This window comes from Manis pentadactyla, chromosome 11 (genome assembly GCF_030020395.1).
Source record: "Manis pentadactyla isolate mManPen7 chromosome 11, mManPen7.hap1, whole genome shotgun sequence".
Classification (NCBI taxonomy): domain Eukaryota; kingdom Metazoa; phylum Chordata; class Mammalia; order Pholidota; family Manidae; genus Manis; species Manis pentadactyla.
Window position 1 is genome coordinate 10,574,922 of NC_080029.1, and position 20,435 is coordinate 10,595,356.

The 20,435-nt window shown below is 52.1% G+C and overlaps 1 protein-coding gene and 1 long non-coding RNA gene across 5 annotated transcripts in view; one reads left to right on the forward strand and one right to left on the reverse strand.

Moving 5' to 3' along the window:
- ASB2 (ankyrin repeat and SOCS box containing 2) overlaps positions 1-20,435 on the forward strand; it is a 47,886-nt gene that overhangs the window by 19,660 nt on the left and 7,791 nt on the right. For all 4 annotated transcript variants that reach the window (XM_036882137.2, XM_036882133.2, XM_036882136.2 and 1 more), the window contains 6 exons: positions 1,993-2,237; positions 9,208-9,306; positions 12,552-12,718; positions 13,570-13,725; positions 15,786-16,031; positions 18,822-18,993. In XM_036882137.2, the coding sequence (XP_036738032.1) occupies positions 2,032-2,237; positions 9,208-9,306; positions 12,552-12,718; positions 13,570-13,725; positions 15,786-16,031; positions 18,822-18,993 (1,046 nt within the window). In that variant the 5' untranslated portion in view covers positions 1,993-2,031. The remainder of the gene's footprint in view (positions 1-1,992; positions 2,238-9,207; positions 9,307-12,551; positions 12,719-13,569; positions 13,726-15,785; positions 16,032-18,821; positions 18,994-20,435) is intronic.
- On the reverse strand, positions 5,768-10,835 carry LOC130679464 (uncharacterized). Its single transcript, XR_008992408.1, has 4 exons — positions 10,454-10,835; positions 7,867-8,093; positions 6,963-7,041; positions 5,768-6,278 (listed from the first exon to the last, which is right to left on the reverse strand). It is a non-coding gene; the product is annotated as an uncharacterized LOC130679464 (long non-coding RNA).

Here is a 20,435-nt window from a genome sequence, read left to right on the forward strand (position 1 = left end):
CTCAGGTGCGGATGTGGTCTGGATATTGTCCTGTGTCCTCTGGTCTTTATTCTAGGAAGGGTTGTCTTTGTTATATTTTCATAGATATATGTTGTTTTGGGAGGAGATTTCCGCTGCTCTACTCACGCCGCCATCTTCTGCCCCTTGCTGTGAACATTTTTGAACTTGTCTTTTGGTGAACACGTGTACACAATTCTCTTGGGCATAAAGATAGGAGTGAAATTTTAGGATCACACGATATGTGTATGTTCAGCTTTAACAAATACCCACAGTTTTCCAAAATGGTGTTACCACTTGATCCTCCTACCAATACCCGTGAGCATTCCAGTTGCTCCACATCCTTCCCAACGCTTGCTATTTCCCATCTTTTTCACTTGAGTCATTCTTATGTGTGTACAGTGGGTCTTAATTTCAACTTTCCCTACTTAAGAAATTAAGCACCCTTACATTTGGTTATTGACCATTTGGATGTCTTCTTTTTTGAAGTGACTGGCCTCGCCTTTTGGGTATCAGTTCACTAGAGCCACAAGAATGCTGCATAATAAAGAACCCCAAATAAGGACTTAGGCTCATGCTCTGGGTCTGCAGGTTGACTGCAGACAGGCTGGTCGAGGCCACCCCAGGTTGGACTAGTCAGCCTCTGCAGAACCTACTGGGTAGGGCTTCTCTGTGCAGGATGGATTCCAGGTGGGCTCACTCTGGGGCCCAACTATAGAGCAGTGGCTCCTGGGGGGGCCTTTCTCCTGGCAAAGACGGAAGAGCAAACCCCACTGCACTAGCACGTGTGCAGCAGCTGCTTCATCACACCCACCAACGTTCATGGGCCAGGACAGGTCACACGGCTGAGCCCAATCTCAATGTGTAAGGTGGGGGACCCTGCCTGAGGGGAAAGGGGATAAATATTTGCTGAAAAAAACCAAATTGTAGCACTGGTATTTTGGGTATTTTTTAAAAAGACCTCATGTCATTCTAATGCTCAGCCAGGGCTAAGAACCACTAACCTACAGGCACATTGCATGTCAGCCAGTCAAAATGAAAATCAGGCTTAGTTGATGTTACTTCATTAACTAAAAGCAGTTAATTCAACAGAAGTCTATTTCTCCTTGAGGCTTTTTTTTTTTTTTTTGAGAGGAGAGTTCCTGGAATTAACATAGCAAATTATTCTGATGATTGATTTTTAACCAGATGATGCCCTCTAAACTAGTGGGTCTGTGCCTGATTCATCTCTAGCACAGTGCAGCGAAATGGAGAAATGCTGGGACAGGATGTTGTTGGATAATGGGAGGAAGGAATGGGTGCATTATTGTGTAAGCTCCATGAAGGCAGAGGTCTTTGTCTATTGGGATCATTGTTGTGTCAGCCTTGCGTAGAAGAGTATCTGACACACAGTATGTGCTCAATAAGTAAATCACTCAGTGACTGGTGCACGCATTCATGTATAGGTAGGCTGTCTGGAATGGAAAAATAATGGCAGATGAGTAGATGGTTGGATGCATGAATGGAGAGAGGTATGGGTGGATGGATGGGAGGATAGACAGACAAATGGAAGGATGTGTGGACAAATGATAAGAGGATAGATAATGGAGGAGTGGGTGATTTGATAGATGAGTGGGTGAGTAGGATCCCAGATGGTTAGATGGATGGATGGTTAGGTGGATGGATAAATGGACAGATAAGAGGGTGGAGGGACAAATGCATGCATGGGTAGACAAATGGATGCATGGGAGGATGAAGAAATGAGTGGGTGGATGGGTGGAAGGATGTTTAGGTATGTGGGTAGGTTGGTGAATAGATGAGTGGGTGGGTGGGCATGTAAATGAATGGGTGGTTGGGTGGATCATATGTCAAAGTGAATGCATTAAAATGATTGTATGATTGTCAGAAAGCACAATCTTCCTGTGGGTAAACATAGCTATCTTGCAAAACTATTAGTGATCAGCATGTTTTGCTCCTCCCAGGGTTTTCTGACTTGCTGCTTCCTCCTCCCCACAGAGTGTCTCTTTGGGAGGCCAGCGTGAGAAGTGGGAGAGGATGGCCACCGAGATCAGTGCTCGGGGCAGGCAGTGTGCCATCGGGCATGAGGAGTACAGCCTGTATAGCAGCCTGAGTGAGGAAGAGCTGGTCCAGATGGCCATCGAGCAGAGCCTGGCTGACAAGACTCGGGGCCCAACCTCTGCTGAGGCTGCTGTATCCACGTGTGCCACCCGCCAGCCTGCCCATTTCTACCCATGGACCAGGTGAGCAAGGAGAGGCCAATGGGGGCATCCCTAAGATGCAGATCCTAAACGCTGCTAATCCAGGACCAAATCATCCTGGTCTCGAGGATGCATTTTAACTCCTGAATGACTCACATCTGTTATCTAAACTTCCTGAGCTCTGAAGGTGCCAAATACTATGGTAGGTGCTTTACACAACTGGCCTCATTTAAGCCTCTTTTAAGGATGTTCCAGGAGGTTCTGTTATATCCCCATTTCACAGATGAGGGGACTGAAGCTCAGGGCTGAGTAAGGAGCGCAAGGTGACACAAGTAGATGGTATTGCAGAGATTGGAACTACCTGGTTCCAAACCCATGACTTGGCCTCGCTCTGGACTTTATGTTCGAATGCAGTGGAACTGATGTTCTGAGTCTGGCCAGAGCTTCCAACCCTGTCTATCTATGCAATCTTCCTGGAAAAACATGTCTGACAAGCAATGGCATCTGCCCAGCAAAGCCACCCTGTCATATTGTCCTGGGCCCCCAGCCTGAGAATGACCTCACCATCCCAGGCGCAGGACCCGCTAGAGCAGCACCATGTCACACCAGCAGAGATATGATGTGAGCCACAGCTGCGATTCCACACGTACTATATTGAATGGCCCAATAGCTGCAGTAAAAAGTAAAGAAAAACAGGCGGAAGTAATTCATGTCTAAAATATCATTTCCACATGTCATCAATATAAAAATTATGAATGAGATTTTTACATTCTTTCTTTTCATGCCAAGTCTTTGGAATCCAGCGTGCCTGTTGCCCTCACAGCACACCTCAATTCAGACTAGCCATGGGCTGGGAACTAGGGAGTCATCAAGCTTTGAATCTTAAAATGCCTTTAGAAAAGAAATATGTAAATTTTAAAAATAGTTTGCTTGCCACTGAGTCCAAACCAACTGTGCATTTGGGGGTGGCTGGCAGGGGTGTGGGAATTTCTGTAATAACTGTATTGGTGTTGCTGTGGGGCATGAGCCTCAAATCTCACTGTCTTTAGCAGCCAACTGATGCCCTGTGTGACCTTGGGCAAGTCACTTCACCTCTCTGAACCTCAGCTTCTTTCTCTAATAACAATAATAGGAACAACAGCAGTAACAATAAGCAGACTTTTTCCAGCGTCCAACCCCAGTGGATGGGGATGAAGGTGGGTGACGGTGCATCTCAGCCTGGTCCCCTGATGAGACCTACCAGTGACTTTGCCCTTTTGCTGAAGCCAGACACTGAGGAGCCCCTTCTAAAGGGGGAGGCAGACAGCCTCCTTGGGCAGCTGGAAGTGGTATGAAGGCTCAAGGTTGCTGAGCTGCCCTGAGGACGCCCCACTGTGGGACCCAATCTGAAAAACAGAAGCCCGGGCCTAAGTCAGACCACAGGTTCCTCTTTCTCAGAGGGGATTCGATACAGGGAAGAGAGTCCTCCCCAAGTGGGCCTGCAGCACAAGCCAGAGGTCCCCTGTCCTCTGTCTCCTGGGGGCATCTGTAGCCCTCTCCCCAGCCTGGGAGCTCCAGCTGGGAGTCCAGGGGACACTTAAAAACATTAGAACTGAGTGAGCCCTAGGGGTTGGGACCCTGACCTCCTCCTTCCTCTAGTGGGTAGCGAAGCACAGACACGAGGAAGTAGTGCACAAGAACTTCTCCACCTCCTGAGAAGAAAAGCCCTCATAGAGGAAGTGAAATGACTTTTCCAAGGTCATGTGACCCTCACCCAAGCTCCAGGTATAAGTAATGAAGGGAGGGGATTCCACCTGCATCTTCTCTCTCTTGATATGACTGGAGACCTCCTGGGTTGGGTCCTGCCCTTGTTTCTGAAAGGAGGCTGGGCTTGGGTTCTGCTCGGAAGCCAATCCCTTAATAACATTTTTAATGACTTTCTCCTCCTCCTCCTCCAATGTGCACTGAGCACCTCCCATGTGCCCAGGACACAGCCATTTACTTATCTTCACAAAAGCCCCTCGAGGCGGATGTTTCTGTGCCTGGTTTACACACACGTGCACAGCAGGGCCAGGAAACGGACCAAAGTCTGTCCCGCTCAGAAGTTCAGATGCTTAACCAGCTTTGCTGATTCTGCAAAGACTCTCTGTTTCCTGTCCCTCCTCCACTTGATGTGGGGTTTGGGTCTCATTACATCCGCCTCCCACCTCCTGAGGTTTAGGGTCCCCGAAGACAAGAGACAGTCTTGTGCCCACACACCCAGACACGGCTTCTGAGTAAGTAGGGGTCCTGATACTGTCCTTGCTCATTTGTATTCCCAACTATCATAGTTTCCACCCAAAGAGACCAAGAGCAGGTTTAGGAACAGAACATCACCCATGTCCCCAGGGGCTCTACATGGCCGGCTCCTCCTCCTTCTTCAGGTCTCAGATTAAATGTCACCTCCTCGGATCCTGTCCATCCGCTTCCGGGTCAAGTAGGGGGGCTCTCTTACTCCTCTCAGCGGGGATCCTTCACGCCCTGACTGCAGCTCACGGTTCCTCTGTATTTGTTTCTTCTATGAACCCGAAATCCTCAGGGCAGGGGCCTCTCCAGCCTTGCTGTGAAGTCTTGCCTCCAGCACACAGTATCTGACCCACAGCAAGCATCTCTATGAGCAAATGAGCGGGTGAATAAAGGAATGAATGAAGAGGCAGTGGAGTAGGGTAGGAAGGGAAGTGGGTTTGAAGGTCTGAATCCTTCCTCTGTCACTTACTGGCTGTGTGACCTTAGGCAAGTTACTTAACCTTTCTGAGCATCATTATCCCTAAAATGGCAATAACAGAAACTTGCCTAGCCCACCTTGCAGTGTTTATAAGAAAAAGAAATAAGGTCAGGTAGGTGTCAGCACCTTCCCCACATCCTGCAGCTTGAATCGACCTTCCCCTACTTCCTCTGTGAGTATCCCACATGCCCACCCCGACTGTCTCTGTTTCATGGATGAGATTTCATGTCACCCTAGGAAGGTATTATCTGGCCTCCTGGGAGGGTCTCCAACTGTACTGTGTGACCTCTCTGGGAATAGAGAACAGATATTGCTCACTTTTATTTCCTCAGTGCCTGGTTGTTGTAGATGCCTAACGAATCTTTTTTAGGCAAATAAATGCACTTTGAAACAAATAAGGTTCTCTAGGAATGTAATTTATTGTTATCATCTTGGGACCCAAATGGCAACTGTAAACATAAAGGTCAACTGAGTCTTTGGGATCCAAGAAATGAAAGCCAGATCAGCATCCCAGAAAAAATACAGTGTTTCCTCTTAAAACCATTTTCCAATTTGTTTCTCTCCCACCACAATGTAAGGGACAAAGTCTGCCACATACATAAAAAGTATCTGCCAAGCCTTGAGTCACTGAGAGCTCCCTGAAACGTGGCCCAACTTGCTGTCTCGTGGAGAAGTAGGGTTCAAACAGGGAGCCCAAGGTTACCTGGGGGACAGGCCAGAATGGGTCCAGGAAGCTGGGTCTTCACTGTCTTTAAACTTCTGCATTTTATTTAAGGTTACATTTCTAAGAAGACAAAGGAGGAAAACACGAAGCAGGAACTTGCTTGGGCTGATTAGGCACAGCGGCAAACAATTCAGATCAAGCTACGCATACTTACCACCACTTACAATGTGTTAGCTGCCTTCCCGGCACCCAGATAGGAATCAAGTCCAGTCCTGTCCTCCCCAAACTCAGTCTAATGAGGGTAAATGCCTAGAGGTACATAATGACCCAACAGGAAGGGTGCAGCAAAGAGGCTTACCTCAGTTTCCGAGGGACACAGAAAGGGTTAATTCACATAATCAAGGAGGTGGGCTTTGCAGGATGAATAGGAGTTCACCAAGCAGGCTAGAGGAAGCAAATGCCCTCTTTGGAAAAGGCTTGATTTCCTACTCGGCAAAATGGAGACAATTATGCCTCTTTTAAAAAGTAGACTAGAGGCTGAAATGAGATGTTTTGTGCCATGTGCCTGTCACAAGTCTTGGCACACAGCAAGCATTCAATGGATCTCAGCTGTGGATGGGAAGGCAGAAGTTGCTGCAGCTTGGAATTCATGTTCTCCTCTACATGTGATTCTGCTCTGGCAGACAGAAAGGATGGATTGGTCAGTGGGTAAGGAGACACAAAATTCTCCCGGCTGGAAGGCTAATACCGGAGACCCGCAGGAATGGGGGTGTAGGTGGCTGTGCTATGTAAGGTCTTTCTCTTTCCACCCAAGAGGAAAAGAGCCTGGTGCTCCAGGAATCCGAGGTCTTGGCAGGCAACCACACTAGACCAAGACTACCACAGGGGACGTTTCCCTTCAAAGGCATTTGTTTGCTTGTTTAGTTTCAGTCATTTACATTTGTCAAGTGCTCACTGGGTGCCAGGCACCGTGCTCATGAAAGCTGTGCTAGATGTAGGGTTAGTGTGAGGATCTAGGCCCTGGCATGGTGGCAGGCATGGAGCAGACTTGTTAGCCCTCTCCCCTGCTACAATGCCTGCTCCAGCCCAATCAACATCCTTCCTGGGGCTGTCCTGGGCATTTTCTTAACTCAGACTGAGCAGTTAGGGGGCACTGTCATCCCTGCCCTGCCCCGCACTCCCAGGGAGCCTGACACGTGTCTGAAGTTGAGACACGCTGGATGCCAAGACAGTGTTGCAGGCAGCTGGGTGGTGGTGGCACTTCCCCCACCCCTACCTGCCTGCCCACACGAAGGCCAGGGGCCCTGCCTGGGCCTCTTCCAGGGCATGACCTGCACCCACATCCGACAAGGTCCCTCACCTCTGATGACTCATCTGGGGTGGTTTTCTCTGCTGGGAACTCCCCTGCTCTGGGCCAGAGAGGAACTGGGGCCTGGAGCCTCGAACAGAAAGAGCATGGAGTAAGGCCTGGCTTCCTGTCCAGCTAAGACTCACAGCTCAGTGGCTCCGAGCACTCACCCTGCCTCCCCCTAAAACCAGTTCATGCACCCAGTCTCCAGGCTCCCAGTACAAGTCCTCCTGATGGAACGCTAAAAACATTCCAACAGCCGTAAATGCCGGGAGGCCGCACATGGAGCAGTGATGAAGGTGGCTGGACCCCAGGCTCACGTGGTGACGGAAGTCCAGGTCTTTGTTGAGGCCACTGGGCTGGGAGTGCTGAGTGGGCCTGGCCCCAGGTGCCTTCCCTCCTGCCCAGTGCTTTCCCATTTTCCTGGCCAGGAGCAAGTGCAGAAAACAACAGGGACCAGTGGCTTTGCGGGCTGGGCCATGGCAGCAGAGCACAGCCCCTTCCCAGGATGTGGTCACTGAGGTCTATGTGACACCACTGAGTTTCCACGCAAGCTCTCAGCAAAGCCTCCACGATCTTGGGTTTCTGCCTGGTCCCACCTCCTTACTCTGAGAATGAGGGCACTGAGGCACAAAGGAGGAACAGGGACTCCTTCAAAGGCATGGGGCCTGTCAGGGTGGAGGCCGTATAGCTGGACAGGATGAAGAGGCAGGAGAAGACCCAGGCTCTGGAGGAGGAGCAGGGTGCTGGAGCTCCACAGGCAGACACGGGCTTGACCCTGCATGCTCATTCCAGCCGCGCTGTGCAGCGGCCTGCACAGGAGCCCACCTCTCAGGGCCTCAGTTTCCTCATCTATAAGGCAGGGACATGGGCACCACTCCAGAGCTACTGAAAGAGGGCTGACAAGTGAACACACCGAGGGGCTTGTCCTGGGGTCACTCAGCCTGTGGGTGCCCAGAAGGCAGGTCATGGTGAGAAGAAGGGAGGCAGGCATGTGGAAGGTGATGTCAGTGATGAGGATGACGGAGGGGGCTGGCCCAGGCGGGAGTCTGGCGTCCTTGTCTTGCCTCTGCCCACTCACCCCTTCCGGCGTGCCCTGGCCTCACTGAGGGCATCCACAGTATCTCCAGCTTCTGACTCATCCTGGAAGAGCATGGATCCTTCTCAGGGTCACAGTTCCAGCACCTCCAGGCCCCATGGAGTGCTGGTCACCAGCAGCAGCATCCTCCCCATCCCACAGGGCACCCCCCAGAGGGCCACGAGAGACCAGCTAGGCTTGCTGGGGTGCCTGACCTGCTGACGTGGGGCCAGCAGGGGCCACATGCCCTGGGGTCAAGCGGCCCAACCTAGCCAACTCATGGAGTGATCCCTGCACCTCCTTTCACCCCTCCCCTGCTCACAACAGCCCAATGAGGTGGGGAAACTGAGGCTCAGAGAGACAGAATAATGATCAAATCCACAGTGGACACAGGTCTCACGGCCCCTGTGCCTGGCCCTCTGCTAAGCATTTTACACCATTCCCTCACTCAGGCCTCACCAGCCCTCCAAGGTGGGGCTGCTCAGGAAACTAATGGCCAGAGGAGTTCACCCTGACCAAGGTCACACAGCAAGGACATGCCGGAGCTGGATTTGGACGCTTGTCAGTCTGACTCCACACCCTGGCCCCAATGCCCTGCCACAAGCATCCTTTTGCAGCAACCTCTACCCTGTTTGTCCCTGACCCTGGGACAACAGGACGCTCTAATGAGGACCCGGTGGAGAGGGTGGGGGCACAGACCTGGCTTGGCTTCCTAGCTTTGCTCCCCTGTCCCCCCTACCCCATGCCTCTCTTGCTCATCCCTATCGGGACCCCTCCTGACCAGCCCAGAGGCTGAGCCCCTTTCATCCTGGACCTGCTGCCGACCACATCTCACATCCTCCAAGGCAAAGAATGTCACCTTGCCTCATATCTGCCTCCCCCGTGGTTGGCTGGGGAGGGGGACCTCGGGGAGGGGGTGAGGTTAACCTCATTGTTGTCTTATATGGTCATTTAAATCTCCCAGGGCTTCCTCCAAGGGCCAAAAATAATCCGGAGACACAGCAGCTGTGTCCAGCACACAGAGAGGACCCGGCCATCTGCTTTGGTTCAGAGCCCTGTGTCTGTCTGTCAGTCTCTCCCCCTCACTCTCTCTCCATCCTCGTTCCTGCCTCCGGCCATGACCCGCTTCTCATATGCAGAGTACTTTTCCCTCTTTCACTCCTGCCCTGCACCCTCCAGGTCGACTGTGCCTCCCCAGAGCTCGCCGGCCTCAGCCCCCATGGGCCCGTTTCAAGAGGTCATGCAGAAATACAACCACAGGAAGACCGCCCAGCTGGCGTAAGTGACCCCCAGCCCAGCCCCCCAGACCATCCAAGCTTACTCTCCCGACTGGTGTTGGTGTGGGGAGGCAGGTGGGAAGCAGGTGGGGGAGCCCTCTGGAGGGACCTCCCAGGCACACCCCTCCCAGATGTGTCCCCTGAAACCCAGCTGCTCCTGCTGAGCTGGGCTTGGTGGGCACCGACTCCAGTCCTCAAGGAACTGCCAGCCAGGCTGTGCTTGTGGTGAACCCCTTCATGCCCCCAGAATGGGCCCCGCGCGCTTGAGTAGCCCCACCGGAGAAGGCCCTAGAACCCGAGACCTGAGGGGTGCAGAGCTGAAGCCGATGAGTCAGCCACACGTCTGTTTGCCTCAGTTTCCCTTGTGCCATCACCGAGGCTATATCTGAGCACATCCACAATGTCCACACACACAGGTTTTGTTTTGCTTTGTTGCCTTTTTTGCTAAGTGCCAGGGGCTAAAATCCAGAACTAATCTGAGCCATGGGAGGGGCTCTGTTTGCCTGGCACCATGGTGCTGGGCTAGGTGCATGCTGGGAAAATTGCTCTGTGCTGTGCCCTCTCTGCTCCCCTCTATCCAGACCAAAACAGCTAAAAGCAAAAACATCGCTGGAACCCCTATTTCCCTGTTCGGTTTTGCTGCAGAGAGGGGAGGAGGCACCTGACCAATGTTTTGTTTCTCCTTTCCAGCTCTTTTCAAACCCAGCCACCCCCCACTTCCTTGGTGCTGAGGGTAGGACTTTAGAATCTGGAAAAGGGACACCCATGTTCTGGTCTCGGCACTGCTGCCACTTGCTGGAGAGCCACGGTCCCTCTCGGAGCCTCCTTTCTCTGAGAGAAGGCTGGAGAGCGCAGAGGCCTCCTGGGTCCCGTGGAGCTCCTTTGTCTCTGATGGCCTGACTACCCCAGCAGCCTCCCCACCCTTGGGGCAGGGACTTGGCTGAGCTCACAGAGGAGCTGTCAGCATGCTCCTGAGAGCCCCAGGGTCCCTGCACCACAGCCGGACGAGACCCAAGCTGGGCAGCAGGGCCTGGGAGTGTTCTCACGACACTGCACACGCCCCAAGGGCCACGAGAGCAGCCAGCCTCCTCCCTTCCACTCCAGCGGGGGTGCCACAGGCCACCTTCCAGGGGAGACAGGATATGTACCCCACTGGGGCTGTCCCTGACGCCAGCAGGGGCTGCTCTGGCCACTTGTAGGAGGAATGTACCGAGGTGGCAGTGAAAGAGTTGATGGAGACTCCAGAGTGTGTCTTGTCAGTTACCCACCGTGGGCGCTGGGTCTGTAACTTAACCAGCATCTGTGCTCTGAGGCTATTAATAACCAGAGAGGCTGAGAGTCAGGAGGAAGTGCCACTCAACGCTGGAGGAAGCAGTTGTGAGGTAGAGGGGCTGGCCCTGCAGACCCACAGGGCCTAACCTGGCCCTTGACATGTAGGGTGCTGAAGACAAGCGCGCCTCCAGTCTCACCCTCCCCACCTGGGAAATGGGACTGTTTGTGCAGAATGTTTCCCAGGAGTGGGTCTGAGAGTCACAGTAGTTGTCCTCACTGATAGGGGGAAGGGAGCTCATCAAATGAATGACTGAGTGAACGAATGAATGAGCGAACCAACAAATTGGCTTTAGTGGACCAAGCGAAGATGTTATCATTCATATCAGTCCTGAAATCTTTTCAACATTCGGAAATTTTAAATTGTGCAGCCTTCAAATGTATTAATCCATCAAGTATTTAAGACTTTCCACAGCTGAAAGTTCTGGGAGTGAAGATAAGGGTCAGGAGCAAGGAGGGGAGTCAGGAAGACCCCCAAGAGACACTCGCTGTAGAATTCCCCTCTGAGACGTCTGTGCCTTCATAATAGAGCTGCTCCAAGTGCAAACGGCCCTGAAGGTGGAGGTGCCCAGAGCTGGTACTCAGGGAAGGCACTTCATTCTTGTTCAGATTCCCATGGGGTTATTATCCATCCCTTCGTAGGCTGGCACCGTATGCCTGAACCCTCTAGGTACAAATGGTCTTGGTGTAACATTAAACAGAGCCACTGAAAGCTGCAGGGACAGAAGGGTCCCTAGTTGCCTGTCAGCCACCTAGGAGATCTGTGTAAAAGGAACCCTTTGTTTCCATCTGTGGAAATGAACGAGCTTTCCATGTTTCACCCAGTTTCTAGCAGTTTGCCTACGTGGTACCCAGCTTGGCTATAAGGACTTGGAAATGCTCCAGGTCCAGGGAAGCTCATAGGAGGATTGACCACTGGCAAGACTTGACCCAGAGTCCCCAGTCTGTCTTCACAGCCATGTGTGCTCCACACGCTCAAAGGAGGCTGTGGTAAAGAATGTTTGGGGCAAGATATAAAGACAGCAGCCAAAGAAACAAGCAAAACTGTAATAGGCGAAAAGCTGTCTATTTGGAAATAGAAGGGATGAAGGTGTGAAGTAACTGTTAGGATTTTTAGGTTCTGAATTCTCCCTCCCTCCCTCCCTCCCTCCCTCCCTCCCTTCCTCCCTCCCTCCCTCCCTCCCTCCTTCCCTCCTTCCCTCCTTCCCTCCTTCCCTCCTTCCTTCCTTCCTTCCTTCCTTCCTTCCTTCCTTCCTTCCTTCCTTCCTTCCTTCCTTCCTTCCTTCCTTCCTTCCTTCCTTCCTTCCTTCCCTCCTTCCTTTCTCTCTTTCTCTCTTTGTCTCTCTTTGTCTCTCTTTGTCTCTCTTTCTTTCATGCAGCAAATATTTGTTGAGCACCTGTTGTGGACCAGCCACTGAGCAGGGCCCTGGGAATCAGATTATCAGGGGAAAGGAAAGAAAAGACACTGGCCTGTTTTCTTGGAGCTCACAGTCCACTGGGGAAGACAGGAGTCAAATAATCATTCAAAGACAAGCAAAGGCCAGTGGTTCTGTGAGGGCTTATCCCTGGAGGCAGGGGGAGGCTGAGCTGGGCAGGCAGGCTGAGGTGGGTGGGGCCGGGGGAGCCGTGAGGGGAGCTGGAGAGGCCAAGGTTGGGGCTGGGTCGCAGTAGCGGTCCCAGAGCCCCAACACCCACGTGGCTTAGGAAGGATCATTCTCCTTGTGGAGGAGGACACTGGCTGAGGGGGCGGAGCACCTGTCCCAGACCAGCAGGTGACAGGCAGGACTAGGTGATCCCACAGCTGGCACCGCTCCGGGCCCACCAGCAGGCCCTGCTTTTCCTCTGGGAGGGAGGCTGCCTGGCCCTGCCTCAGCCCTGCCTCGGTGCTGAGGAGTGACCTGCCCCCTGCTTCCGCAGGCCCGTGGACCCCGTGGTGAAGGCCATCAAGGAAGGCGATGATGAGGCCTTGAATGCCATGATCAAGGCAGGGAAGAACCTCGCGGAGCCCAACAAGGAAGGCTGGCTGCCACTGCACGAGGCGGCCTACTACGGCCAGCTGAGCTGTCTGAAGGCCCTGCAGCGAGGTGAGGTGGGCTCCGTGCAGCCAGGGACGGGATGGCACTCGGGGGCAAGGGCTCCTTCCTCCTGGAGCTCTGTGCTCTCTGCCCTTGCTGCGGGGGCAAGACAAGGCTGTCGCCCCATTGCAGAGCTAAAGCCACCACACTGACAGAGAGGAAGTGACTTGTCCCCACTCACCCCCAGCGCCACCCGCCTCACCATGCCCAGCTCCCCCGCTGCCACCTGTCCAGGCCTCCCAGGACAGGAGAGCCTAATTCCTAGAAAAGGAATGGAGGAGGGCTGACTTTTGGAAGAGCAACTGCCATCTTGTTCCAGAATGTTCCAAGGGCTGATTTGGTGTAGAAAATACTGCAGCTGTGCCTATGTCCTGCCAAGGCCATCCCCCACAGCTGTGGGAACCTGGGCAAAGCACGCCTCCTCTCTGAGCCTCAGCTTCTCCCGAGCCAGATGTGGATGGGTAACATCTGCATACCAGAGTTCCTTGCCCTCAAGCAACACGGCCCCCAGACAGCCCACCACACTCCAGGGCAGAAACAGCTGCATGAGGCCGAGCTTCCAGCAGTGGCTGGTGGAAACGTAAGGGAGGACAGGGTCATTCAGAGAAGGAGGGACCTAAACCAGGGAAGGCTTCCCAGAGGAGGTGGTATCTGAGCTGGGTTAATATGACCAGGAAGCTGGCATAGCCCTGTGAAAGCAACTGAGTCCAGGGACAAGAGGATGAAGGCAGTCCAGATGGCAAACTTAGGTGGACGCCACACATGTCTGTCCTTGGAACTGGGAGGAAATCAGGACCACTTCTGTGCTGGACGGAAGGCAGGTATCTTCCTCCATGAATTTCCCCACCTGTCCTTCCCAGCATACCCAGCAGCCATCGACCAGCGCACCCTGCAAGAGGAAACAGCCCTTTACCTGGCGACATGCAGGGGTCACCTAGACTGCCTGCAGTCCCTGCTCCAGGCTGGAGCCGAGCCTGACATCTCCAACAAGTCCCGAGAGACACCACTCTACAAAGGTGAGCACCCTGGGGTAAGCCTCCCCGAGCAAGGGTCCAGAAAGCCAGCTGGGCAATCGGGAGCATTGCTCCTGGAGTGAAAATCACACCATCTCCCCCACGAAGGGTCTACTTTAAGAGAGCAGCGTCAGTCAAATGCATGACTCACATAATTGAATCATTCATTCGTTCGCATATTCAGTCAGCACTTCCCAGGTCTTCCCATGGGCACAGCAGGCTGAGAAGCACTGAGGGCCCAGAGATAAGAAGACACCATCTATGCCCATGTGCTTTCCCAGCTCAGTGGGCATCAAACACAGACATCTTAGTTAGCTTAAGAGCTGGGCACAGGGCACCTGGGAGCATGGGGAAGGCGCCCTGATGTTGGGGGAGGGCATCCTCAGGAGACGTGCCTGAGAGAAGCCTGAACGGGAGGGATTTACCAGCCGGACAAGCAGGAGGGACAGCATAGGCAAAGGCAAATAGGTATGAGAGAAAACATGTACCTCTGGGATGTTTAAGAAAACTGAAAACTCCCGGCTTATTCAATACACCTTCAAAAGACACTGGCTACCCTAGCAAACGCCCAGAGCCAAAATCTGAATAATCCTAACAACTGGCATTTTCTGAGGGCTCCCTATGTGCCAAGCACTGTTGTTTAGTTTAACCCTCCTATCCATCTACATAGGAAGTGGGTACTACCTCTGAGCTATCTCCATGTTGCAGATGAGGACCTAAGGTCCAAAGACTAGAAATGAGGTACCCAGGATCACACAAACAGCACAGGGCAGGTCTGGGATTTAAACTCAGGGAGCCGGATGTCAGTGCCGTGCTCTGAACCACCACATTATAAAGCATCTAGTTCATGCCCACTTGCTTAAGCAATCAGCCTTGGGTCTTGCAAAAATGACAGGGATTTCACACTTTGAAAAACCACAGAAATCACCAATTTCCCACATGTTTGGTATGCAGCAGCTGGACCATTCCATGGGAAGCAGAATTCAGGTAGGCAGTAACTGGGCCCACAGCAGACTGGAAGTGCTGAGTGTCTCCCAGAGCACATGTCTGCCTGGGCACCAGCATCATGATCTGGAGCCTCAGGCCGTCCCAGAGAGAGCTCCCAGGGCCCTGCATGGTTCACAGCCCTGGGCCTGTGCATGGTCCTCCAATGTGCCAAGTGCCAGAGCCTCCCACCGACTCCTTCCCTCGGTGCTCCCACAGCGTCCTCTCAGAAAGGCTTTATTTTCTCTTTTTACAATTGAGGAAACCAAGGCTCCGAGAGGGGGGAGCTTTGGCTCGGGTCCTGTTGGAAATACTGCCCTGGCAGTGCACTTACTCCTTCTCACCATCCCCAACTGACTCAGAGAAGCATCAGGGGTGGTTAATTTGGACACTGCCCTGCTGAGACCCATGGGCTAGAGCAGGGGTGCTTTGGGGGTCTGGAGAAAGACGGGCTTGAAAGGGATGTTTGAACTGGTTGAGAAAGACTTAACGAGCTGTGCTCAGAAGATAAACTTCACCCCAATTTAACTGAGTGGCCTTTGAGAAGGGGTTTAGAGCAGGAATATGACACAGCACTCCTCCAGTGTGGAGGACCAAAGCAGGTAACATAGGAAAGGGAGATGAGTTAGGGGCATTCTGGAATGTTCCAGGGACAGAGACTGTGGACCTTAGTACCCAGCTTTGAATCCCAGTTCTGCCTCTTACTATCTGTGTGATCTTGGGCAAGTCACTTAACTTCTCTGTGCTTCATTTTCCTTATCTGTGAAAGGAGATAATAACACTACATCCTTTAAAGGTGGTTGGGAGAATTAAATTAGTTAATCATGTAAAGTGCTTGGAACAGAGTTCCTGGCACATAGCCAGTGCTCAGTACACATCAGCAAATATTATGGCTAATATTACTATTACTATTACCTTTAGTTGTATATCCTAGGATTAATGCAGGTACTTGAACTTATTATAGACCCAGTGGATATTTGTTGAACGAGTGGGTCAATGGACAAACAAGTGAATGAAGTCTTGGCTGGCCAGGTCCTGCCAGGGGTCTTGCTGACCGTCTTGCTTCTCCCTGGGCACAGCCTGTGAGCGCAAGAACGTGGATGCAGTGCGGATTCTCGTGCAGTACAAAGCGGACACCAACCATCGCTGCAACCGAGGCTGGACAGCTCTGCATGAGTCTGTTTCTCGCAATGACCTGGAGGTCATGGAGATCCTCGTGAGCACAGGCGCCAAGGTGGAATCCAAGAATGCTTATGGCATCACCCCCTTGTTTGTGGCTGCCCAGAGTGGGCAGCTGGATGCCCTGCGGTTCCTGGTCAAGCACGGTGAGTGCTGAGGGTCCCTGGGCCATGGAGCTCCCAAGGGGCACAGCTTGAAGGACCTTAGACATCAGCTGTAAGGGAAATCAAGTTTAGGTATTATCCTGTGGACACTTTGTTGGAGTGACAGTATCTTCTTGGAGTACTGTGTTTAGAAGGAGTCTGAGGCTGTGCCTAAGCTCAACAGGAAGCATGCTGAGAGTCGCTAGTGATGCCTGCAATCAGGCACACACCTGGGGGGTGGGCATGACAAAAGTGCCATGTACTTACTATCTCAAATCTAGCCCAACATCCTCATTTTGCAAATAAGGAATATGAGGCCCAGAAAGGGGAATAGACTTATTTATAGTCACGTAGCAAATTAGTGGTATAACTAGCTAAACTCTTAGCCTTCTGACACCCCAACCACTTCTCTTTCTACTATGTCACACTTCAGGGCCTGAAGGAACCTCAGACAACATTTAGGTCACCCCCTCATTTCACAGGTGATGAAACCAACACCCAGGATGGGAAAGTGGTTTGTCTGAGGTCTCACAGCAAATAAAAAAAAAACAAGATCTCACAGTAGAGCTGGGATTTGAACCCAGGTCTTTGCACTCTTTGCCTGTGAAAATTTTGGTTACTTTATTGGAGGTAATAAAATAATATTGCCTGCATTATGGTATCCCAGCAGACATTCTTTTGGCTAAAGAGCATTATATTCTGTTCTCCTCCAAGCACGCCTTTGATTTATTTTCTTTCTCCATGGGAAGTGAGCCTCCCTCTCTAACAACAGCAAGGCCTGAGATAAGCCAGACCCTGGGGCTGAGTTGGAATAATTTGTCAAGAACCTGCTGTGTGTTAGACGCTGTGCTAAGCATGAACACAGAATTGGCCAATAGGATTTTCTCCATAGCACCATGAGGAAGGTAATGTCCTCATCCCATTTTGTAGATGGAATGACTAAGGCTCAGAGAGGTGAAATGACTGGCCATAGTCAGAGATGGAGCCTGGATCCTGACCGTGTGCATCTGGCTCTAAACTGCAGAGCCTCTGCCCTCTGCCATGCTGCCCCAGGCTTCGAGAATTACCATTGTGGGACTTTGCCTGGATAAGCATCCACTCAGCACGTGCCTGAGCAGTTGGGAAAACAGACCCAAGGCCTTGCAGCCAGGGACAAATCTGGACCAACCAGCGTGAGAACAAAGGGCCACAGGCAGGGTCCTGGGAGCCCAGGCAAGGAGGCTGGGCAAAGGGCACGGTGCTCAGCGGGCGAGGGGGACTGTCTAACCCTGGACATCTGCCCAGCTCTCCCGCCGGCAGTCTGAGTCAGGGTCTTTTCCCTTGGCGGGCTGAGTCCACTTTCCAACCCAATTATTTTTCTTATGTGAGCAGGCGGCTTTGCTGGCGGGGTCCAGGCTTCCAGGGAGCCTGGCTTTGAAAGCTCGGCAGGTGCAGCTGCCCACCGACTCTCTCTCGGGGGTAGAGGGCAGAACCAGCCTCCGAGCCTGGGTCCCTCCGTCCTGGAGAACTGGCATCTGCTGTGCCAGTAAACTGTCTTATTCTGCTTGGGCTGCTGTAACAGAGAACCACACACTGGGTGGCTTATAGACAGTCTGCAGCAGACTATTTACTTACAGTATCTTATTTACTCCTCGAAGCAGTCCTGATGGGTAGGCACTATTTTTCCTGGTCAACATATGAGAAAACAGAGACCCCCTAAAGGCTTGTAAGCCATGAACAGAAACTTTAGCTGGTTCCTGTCTGTCACCAAAGCCTGTGCTCTTTCCACTAAACCAAAAACAAGTCATCAAAATGAAATATTCACCAGGATGCCTAAGATAAGCAGAATGCCAGAGAGAGAGGAGTCTGGTTAACAGGCGCTTCTGACTTCAGCCCTGACTGACACTGCACTGCTGTCTCACTGCCACTTCCTTCCAGGATAAGGAGGGACCGGGGAACCCACTGCACCTATTCTGCAGAGAAACCCATGAGTTCTCTCCATTACCATCTGGAGACGGAGAAGATGTAGGAGACTGGGCTGGAGGAAAACTGGCACCAGGCTTGATTCCTCCTCCTGTCAGCATGGTGTAGTGTTTCCTTCAGAGGAGCCAGGAAGTAATTCCTCTATGACTCCTTGAAATGGATGACAGAGAAGAACAAATCCCAGTGGATAAAGTGATTGAGGTTTTTCTTTCCTGGGAGCTCTGTGCTCTTCTAGAAGCATGAGGGCCTTCTCAGGGCAAGGCCCCGATCCTTTCCCAGGGAGCAAGGGTTAAGAGCATGGCCTGTGCCGTCAGACCATCTGGGTTCAAGTTTTGGCTCTTATGCACTGGGTGGTCTCGGACAAGTCGCAAAGGTCCTCAGTGACTCAGTGTCCATATCTGTAACACAGAGATGAGGGTAGAACGCTGCATAGGTTATGTTGTGGATTCGAGGAGATAGCACATGCAAAGCCCTGACTGACACAGCACTGCTGTCTCACTGCCACTTCCTTCCAGGATAAGGAGGGACAGGTGAACCTGTTGCACCTATTCTGCAAAGCATGGTGCCTGCCACGTAGTGGGCACTCAGTACGTGCCAGGTTCATCGCTTTTGGCAGCTTTTCGCTTCCAAGAGGCCTCTGCTTAGGCCCTCAGGCCCCAGGGTCTGGATGTTGCAGAAAGAAGCTGGGGGGTCCTCCAGGAGGACTCCTCCTTTCTGAGGGCTACTGTTAAATGACCCAGGGTGTCACAGCGGTTAGCACAGCCCAAGGTGGGTGTTACATCAAGGACAGTGACTGCCCTGGTCACTCACGGACCTGCCTCTCTTTGCCAGGTGCCGACATCAACACGCAGGCCAGTGACAGCGCGTCTGCCCTCTATGAGGCCTGCAAGAACGACCACGAGGAGGTGGTGGAGTTTCTGCTGTCGCAGGGCGCTGATGCCAACAAGACCAACAAGGATGGCATGCTCCCGCTGCACATCGCCTCCAAGAAGGGCAACTACAGGTCAGCCCGGGCCCCGCTGCTGCTCTGTGTGGCTGCCCCACCCCCACATGTGGTAGGGGAGCCCCAAACACCCTGCCCACAGGACTAGGAAGACCCAAGAGAGGTCTGAGTAGGAGGCACCTTTCAGGGGGACAAGGAAAGTGTTTAGCACTTGGCAAGCTAGGGCGAATGCCTACAGTAAGGAGGGCAAGCTCTTAAGTAGCTCCTAGCAGCACTTTCCCTTATAAACTTATTTAATCCTTTAGCAACTCTACTAACAATCCTTTTAACAAATCTACTGAGATAGATACTATTATCTCCATACTTTCAAATGAGGAAGCTAAGACACAGAGCGGTTGAGTGACTTGCCCAAGGTCACACAGCTTGAAGATGTCCAATGTCACATCTACAGGAATTCCACACAGGGGACCAGATATGAGTCTGGACTAACGGATATTTCTGTTGGGATGCAAAGATAACTTTCCAAGCATGCAGGGGTTACCTACCATAATACATATAGAACCTATGATAATATCTAGCCTTTATTGAGCACTTACTACATGCTGAGTGCTTGAGCAAGATGAGAGGAGCTTTAGTTCTCAAGGAGCAATCTGGTGGAAGGGAAGATGCGCACGTACACACACACACACCCATGAAATCATGACCCAGTGGAAGAGCATGACTGAAAGCTCTACCGCAGTGGGAGACACTAGCATAGGCTGGAAGCAGAGGGGTGCTGGAGCTGGCTTGTACCAGCTCAAGGAGCCAGTTGCTCACACTGGTAGCCTGAAACTGGCCAAGGCGAGAACTATTTACACCGCGGAATTTGGTGAATGCTGTAAATCAGCCCCGCCTCTCCCCTCCCCCTTCTCCAGGTACCCTGAAGGATGGCAGGGCTTGGTTATCTCCACTCACGCAGTGTCTTCCAAACTTTGACCATTTACAGATTTTAGATTTCTTCCTGATCTTAAAACTCTATAGTCTCATTGCTTAGTATTTTCCTTTGAAGACATTTTACTTAAAATGTTTTTGTTTTCAAGAGGAAATGTTAATCACACCATTAAATTGTTCAAATTACCAATTTATAATTAATAGGCAAACTTTCACCTAAAAATCCCATCTCATGTATCCCAGATGACACACTTTGGGAAACACAGGCAGAGAGAAGAGGGAGAAGTAGATTGTGTGTGTTGGGGACCGTCAGTTGTCTTCATTAAGGCAGAGGGAGCTGGGGTGAGACAGTCATCACAGAGAATGAAGTGGGGATGCACAGAGACAGAGCTGACCCTCCGGGCCCCAGGCCCCGCTCTGCAAGCCATCCACACAAGTGACCAACCAAAGACAGCTTCCCAAGCATGCCCGATACATGCCCACAGGTGACCCTGCCTTCCATGCATGGCACAGTGGGGTGCAAGGCAGACAGACCTGGGTTTGAATTCCTGCTGAGGCCATTGGGCACATTG